This window comes from Phaeoacremonium minimum, assembly GCF_000392275.1.
Source record: "Phaeoacremonium minimum UCRPA7 unplaced genomic scaffold PA7_03_scaffold_35, whole genome shotgun sequence".
NCBI classification, from domain to species: domain Eukaryota; kingdom Fungi; phylum Ascomycota; class Sordariomycetes; order Togniniales; family Togniniaceae; genus Phaeoacremonium; species Phaeoacremonium minimum.
The window spans coordinates 16,820-23,819 of record NW_006920942.1 but is presented as its reverse complement, the minus strand read 5'-3'; the positions used below and the strand labels follow the sequence as shown (position 1 = coordinate 23,819).

General features: G+C 47.6%; 1 protein-coding gene across 1 annotated transcript; it reads right to left on the bottom strand.

The window, feature by feature from the left end:
- Positions 1 to 411: 411 nt before the first annotated feature.
- Positions 412 to 4,635, bottom strand: UCRPA7_450 (putative neutral amino acid permease protein; the record flags this gene model as incomplete). Its single annotated transcript, XM_007913046.1, has 5 exons — positions 412 to 494; positions 559 to 2,251; positions 2,304 to 3,122; positions 3,172 to 4,125; positions 4,264 to 4,635. The coding sequence occupies 5 exons, from the start codon at positions 4,633 to 4,635 to the stop codon at positions 412 to 414; spliced, it is 3,921 nt and encodes a 1,306-aa protein (XP_007911237.1).
- Positions 4,636 to 7,000: the final 2,365 nt, after the last annotated feature.

Below are 7,000 nucleotides of genomic sequence, written 5' to 3'. Positions count from 1 at the left end.
GAGTATCATCTGCTTGATAAGTGACAGATCACGAGCAGTTCGTGAGCCCCTGCAAGAAGGCATGTTTCGTCATGTTGAGACAACCCGTGGTCTATCTCGATTTGATCTGTCTCCCTTCAACATTGCCTTTCTCTTTTCATCCCTCTTATTCAGGAGTAGTCATCCTGGACACGCTGGCTTTGATCTCTTTGAGCGAAATGCCCCATTCTTCGGCCACTCTTTCTTTCCAAGTCTCGATAGTCACCTCTTGATCCCCATTCTCAGCATAGTGAGCCATGAGAATTTGCTCATTCCCCTCGGCAGCCTGCACGTAGCTGGGAATGCGCACAGTCTTTGCTCGACGACCTATATATATGTCCTCTCCTTGTGGTGGGATCCGTAACCAGCGGTGTTTCGAACTACACACCGTAATTACCTCGTGACCTTCGCGAAGTCGAGCAAGGCAGTCGCCGCAAAAGTCTCGGTTCGAGCAATAAATGCAATGGTAGAATTCTCTATGAAAGTCGGCTATATTTGGGCACCGCTTGCCGTCTGTAGTACGGCCGTCGCAGGACCAACTCCACTGAAAGACAGCGAGGTTCAGCTCAGGAGTATGCGATTGTTCCAGGTCTGAGAGGCGGGATTGCATTAGGCGGTGTGCGGTGCCGGTGATAGAATTGACGGTCTCAGGTTTCCGGGCCTCGATGTCGACATCGCTATCTGTCACCGGTTTGATGCTTGCCTGAGCAGCGATTACTAACGAGTCGACATACGTCTTGGCCACTTGTATGCGTTCGAGTTGCTTTGAGATATCCGGCACCTGTTTTTTAGCGAACAGTATTGTTTCTTTAGCTATTTTGGTGATTATTCCCAACAATTGCTGCTTGTCCTCGCCATAGTCCTCCGGTATGTCCCCAATCTCGAAGTACAGCGCGTCTGTTACGAGATCGGGCTGTCCAAGCAGAGACAGGGCAACTGCCGCATTTTTAAAGTCTTGGTAATGCTCCAGTGCTTTGTGAATGATAGAGAAGCCGATTGTGTCATTTTCAGGCATGTCATCTGAAAGAATCTGAAGTGCCTGTCTGACTTGTCGTATTAACACTGCTCTGGCCTGCTCCTTATCGCCGCGCAGCGCGTGCAGGGCGCCCAAGAAGCCGACCGGATCGTTGTGATAGACATCTGAGTCGTCCTTAGCTAGCCTTGCTAATGCGTCGATATTATCAAGGTGCAGCCCGTCCATCATACTCTGGAAGTAATGGTTCGCCAGCGCGGAGGTAGCATTCGAACGCGCAATTGAGGCATTAGGACCGCCGATACTTGTGAGTTGATCACGACTTTCAGCCCAAAGCCGGATAGCTTCGTTGATTGGTTCTACGCCGTCTAAAGAGACGTGATACGTATAGATCGCGAGGCCAAGGTCGTACAATAACACGCCGCGAGCCTCGTCCGCGGCAAAACGGTCGGCAACCTCAAGTGGCTCCGTAGTGCGATCTTCGATAGCTGAATACTTTCCAGTAGCCGCTTGCATAGCGTCGATGATACCCTGTAATAGATCTGAATCTTCCTTGGCCAAGGCTAACATTTTCGAAACGACAGCGTCATGGTCGAAATCTCGCGCTACCATCTTCAAGACATTGACCATTCTCTCTTTACCGCCTTCGTCAATGAGCATTGTCTTCAGCGTATGGCGCATATTTTCCGCATCAGGTGACCCCAACTTTGCCTTTAAATGGCCCAGCTGTCCCTGTGTCGCCTGGTCTGCATTGTCGCTCTTGCACGCGAACGAGTAATGCTCCATCGCACTAGACATATCCCCCTCCACATAAGTATAGTCGCCTAATAATAGATGCAACTCAACGATATCTTTAGCCTCTGGTTTCGGCACGGCATCCTTCTGTTCAACTTCCTTGAGTGCCATTGTTAATTGTGCAATTGCATCTGCAGTTCGGCCTTGATTGTAGTGCGTAGTTCCCAGACCGCGATGACACAGCCAACTTGGGTCCTTCAACTTGATAGCACGCTCGTAGAGTGACACCGTGACTTCAGGGTCACTTCCTGTAAGGCTCGAGGCTTCAGCAAGGCGCTCATACCAAATGGAGTCGAGATCTTGGTCTGCCAGCTCAAGAATATCTCGGCACCACATGCTCAGCTTGTCCCAATTGACATCGCTTATGGAAGCGATGGAGGATGATGAAGAGGAGGAAGCAACGGAGTTTGCGTCATCGAGTTTTGCGTCAGAGGGTATACTAGACTGTGCTGGTTTGCTGTCTTCCTGTCTCTGAGTGTAAGAGGCATAGTTTCATAATCGCGCAGACATTACTCACCATAGCCATGAACTCCTGAAGCCACCTACGAGCGTTTGAGACCGACCAACTTCTCTCTCTCAGAAAGCTCCGCGCGATCAAAATAACGAGTTCCTTCAAGTAGCCTCTCGTCGGTGTTATAGCAAATTGCACCTTGGCCCGCCACTTTTTATCTAGCTTTCGCACCACTGCCGAGTCCATCAACCACTTCTGCACATCCCGCATCTCTTCTAGCGTCCAATAAATCTGCTCGAAGGTCTTCTTGTGCCGCTTGAACACGATTTCATCCTTGAAGAGCTTGTACAAATTCTGACCGATGTGAAGCTGCTCGTGTGGCATCAGCGCCCCTTTGTCTTCGTCTTCAAGTTGGCGTAATCGACCTAGGTGATAGGGTAGCCAGCAGACAAGATATTCTCCAATCTCCTTACTTTGGTCATTTGGTTCATTGTTGAGGTATTCAAATGCCCGAGTAATAATGGTGTGATTTGCTTCAAACTCGTCAGCAGCGATGGCGCCCTGGCTGCTACTACTGTGCAAGGGGTTGGAGTTTTCACCACTGAAGCTGAACTTAAATTTGTCTCGGATTGCCATATCAGCGAGGTCCCAGAGAAAGTGTCCGCACAGCTCTTGGTCTACGTTATTTATAGTGATGGACATGCTGATAGTTGCGCGATCTTTTGAGAGAGATGACCGGGCAGCTGAATCTTTCTTCTTCTCCAGGTATTTCTGGACCCCATCTTGAGCATAAACATAGCCGTCTTCAATCTTCAACACGGCTGAGTATTTGTTCTTGATGATGTATTCCAGGGATGTAAGAGATGATATGCCCGAGTATAGTAACTAATAATATTTAGTCTGCTTCTGGTAAGTCCCAAATAGAATTACTCACCATTGCAGCTTCAAGCTGATCCAACGTCAGAGAATAGTTGCCAAACAGCACCCACTTCAGCAGTTCATTCAGCTCGCTGATCTCATCTGTCGTTAATGACCGCTGCAGATTTTTAATTGCGGCCTCGTGGCTACTCATCGATTGGTCGAGCATTCGGTCTAACTCCTGGATCGCCGTACGTGTGCTTAGTAGACGGATAACGCTTCCCAGCCCGAACTGCAGCAGAGAATAGCTTCCATTGACATTCTGGGGCAGTTTCTCGACAATTTTATTCCTTGCTTTTTGTTGCTCTGAATTGGTCTTCACATTCTGAAGCATCCCCTGCTTGTTGAGAGTCTCGTCGATAACGATGCGCATATCTGGCCCATTCTGCTTCTCCATTTGGATCCTCAGGGCAGCGTCGACTGCCAACCATCTGGAAAGCTGCTCATCCGTCCCACTCACAAGGACGCGTACCCGCCCGGACACCTCCCCACCCAATCTGGAACCGAAGATAAAACCAAGCAGCATCTCTGTGTGCTTGTTAGGTAAGTTCTCAAGCCCATCGAACACGAGGTAGTATGTTGCGCCTGAACCAGGCACTCCGATCTTGAGGTCACCCCATAAAATGTCCAGATTTTCGGGGCTAGCCGAACGACGAAATGCGGCAGGGCCCCCGTCGCATGCCTTACTGAGGGCATTTTGCACCGTGGCATCAACACGAGCAATTTGAAAAGCTATGTACTTCAGCGCTGACTGCACAGGGTTCTTATCCTCATCGGACTTCTTCGTATTAGCAGGAAAGAAGTAGTGTCCCACGTAGGTGCGCCCCTTTTGCTCCTCGAGACGTTTGGTAATCAAGGCACTGGTGGACGTCTTGCCTGAAGATTGAGGGCCTGACACAATGAGCACGTGCGAGCTCAATTTATCTTTCGGCGCCGTCCAGGCCAGATACGCGTCGTGTGTCCAAATCCACTAGAAAATGAAGAGTCAGTGATCGCGCCATGGCAGTAAAAGGAAAGGAAGCAACTGTCTAGATGGGAACTAGTCCTTTGTCTTTTATACTTGAGACAGGCCTATAAGTGGTAAATGTGAATTACAGAGGTTACTTACTGACCCAGTTCCATCGAGGCATCTGTCCGAGATGTTGGTACATGTCTGCGTAGTATTTGTATCGAGCCGCACTGTAGACGGCACCCCGAGAATATCCCGGATCTTGACAAGTGTCTTGGTTCGGTCCGAGTCATCTTTCAGAGCCTGCACGCCTTTGTGTGTTTCCTGCACCACTTGTTGTGTTTGTTCAGTGTTTTTGCCGAAAACGATGAATTCCTCAAGCAGCATTGCGATATCTTGCCGTGATTCTGAGACAACAGCAAGTGTGACAGTTCCTTCGACGTCGCGTTGTCCCTGCAGAGCCCGCTTAAACTCGGCCATCTCGTCTGTCAAGCCCGAGTCATCATCAAAGACGGATTTGAATTGTTTCATAAAGCGATGCAATTTACGACCCTGGCGATATTTGACAACAAGAGCGCAGACTTTGACAAAACTTACCAATACCAAATGGATCTGTTTGATAAGCAATGGGTCGACATTTTCCATGGATCGATAAATTTGGAATTGTGAAAGTGCCGAAGACACTTCACTGAATACTTGATCAATAGCATCATTATAACCTTTGATGGCTTGAGGGATGTCAAACACAAAGCATAAGGCGTTGCTAGTTATGCTGGCCGCCGCTTCGGGTATGGGGATCTTGAGATGTCAGCAAATGTGCGAACAGTCACTAACGGAAGAAAACACACAAAAGAAGAGGCTTGTGAAGCAGCTCCGACAAGCATCTTCAAATACTTCAGCGACTCAAGTCCCACACTTTTGGCCTTTTCCCAATTGTCTTCTGGTCCTGCATCAATACCGAAATCCATCTTGCCGCTGTTTTCGATTTTTTCCTGAACATCGTCGAAACTCTTTACATCGCCTTTCCGAAGCGATTCACCGCATATGCTTTCAAACGCCTGGGCCGCTGCAGCCCACATCTCTTCCATCGGTGAATCTCCATCAGCAGTTTTCTTGGCAGCAGCGCCTACAGGCTGATGTCCCTTCATCCTGCTTGAATTTGTCGTAGAGACGGTTACGTTGATTCACTGTCGGGTTACAAAGGATCGGCTTGATGGACAGGCAAAAAGTGGGGTTTCCGAGGTTGAAGAACGTAAGTCACTTGACAGCATTAGGCCTCAAGCCATCATCGTGTGCAAGACTTTTCCCTAGAGGCTCAATAGTCGCTTATGTTCTTGCTTATGTGTCTGCTTTGAAGTCATCAAGAGACAATGCAACGTCGAGAAACTTTTGATAGTGGTCATCCTGCGATCAGTTTCGTGCACGGATGTCCTTATTTCTAATTTTATATTGACCAATTGTATGGCCGGATATTAGGTGGGAAACCTGACCGGACAACCACAAGGTCATAGTTCCATATATTTAGAGTGTAGATCACTAATTAATGTCAGGTGCGGTGTGGCACTTCGTCAACTCATCCTGCGATCACCAATCAGCGCCATGCTGACACCTATCAAGAACCCAACCACGGACTACAGGCTTTGATGGATTACGCCCCCACATGAATTCCAAAAGAATCCAGCCGCAGATGAGCGATATTTTCTGGAGCAAAATGTCTGCAGCTCGATTGGTTTTTCGTGTGCTTATGTGAAAGGCGCCTGATGAAGGCACGATTGACTGCGCCTGATGATGAGGTTTAAAGCATCCGAAGTATGTACGGCTGGCATGTTGAGCAGGAAATGATTTCGATGAGGTCAAGACCTAGTTGAACATGCTCTGTATATAGGAATTTAGTTCAAGCAACAAGCATTCAATTGTGACGCAGCTGTCTCGGCTTCTAGTGTGCTACAATCAAAACCATACTCGACATTGCTAGCCACAAGAGTTCAATGTGAATCTTAACTGTGAACTGTCCACTGAGCCAAATGAGAACTCATATTCACACACGACAGCCCCCAGGGCGTTTCAGTTTTGATCGTTTGTGTTAAATCGATTGCTGTGGATCTAACGGCTAAATAGAGGCTGAAATGGTAAGGCATTTTCGTCTTTTTCCGCACTTTATACCAATCAATAAGGAAACTAATATACAACTATTCACGTAAACAAATGAGGCACGATCAGTCATTAAATAGAATTTATAGACATGGACCAATGATCCCGATACATTCGGAGTGTGATAGATCATGAAACCCCCTAGACAACCAAATACTCATTCTATTCATGAATCGAATCATCATGGAGGCGGCAACTTCTGTAGGCGCCTTGTTTTAAACAAGAACGGAACGCGATCACTGGAATGACTATACATGTGGGAAACATTCGCAAGGCAGCCATTTCCAACTCAAATGATGCCGTATTCTCGAACTTGCTATGAGACTCGATTCGTAATAGTATTGTTGAAAGTGTGGTGGCTTTCAAATATTGCATCTCTTCTGGTAGAGCAGGTTTAGTCTTACCCTCTGATCTTGGTCAAAACATGTGAGACTTGATCGCTATTACTCCAATGAAGCGTCATTCGCCAGACGTATCGATATCAAATATAGGATAAACAACTGCAAAGCTACGTATGAGAGTTCCACGTCGATAGAAATTTGTCATGAGGTGATTATTACTGTGGAGAAGCTCCTAAAGTGTGATCTCCAGGCGATCAAGCTTAAAAGTATACTTTAGAGACATCACTGCGATTGGCAAACTCGTATCACCGACTACAAGCCTTCTTGATCTGCTCATGCCTATTAGATGATCAACTTGGCCTGCTGTTTTTTCGGACAGGGGAGTTGCTTTGCACGTCCTGTTC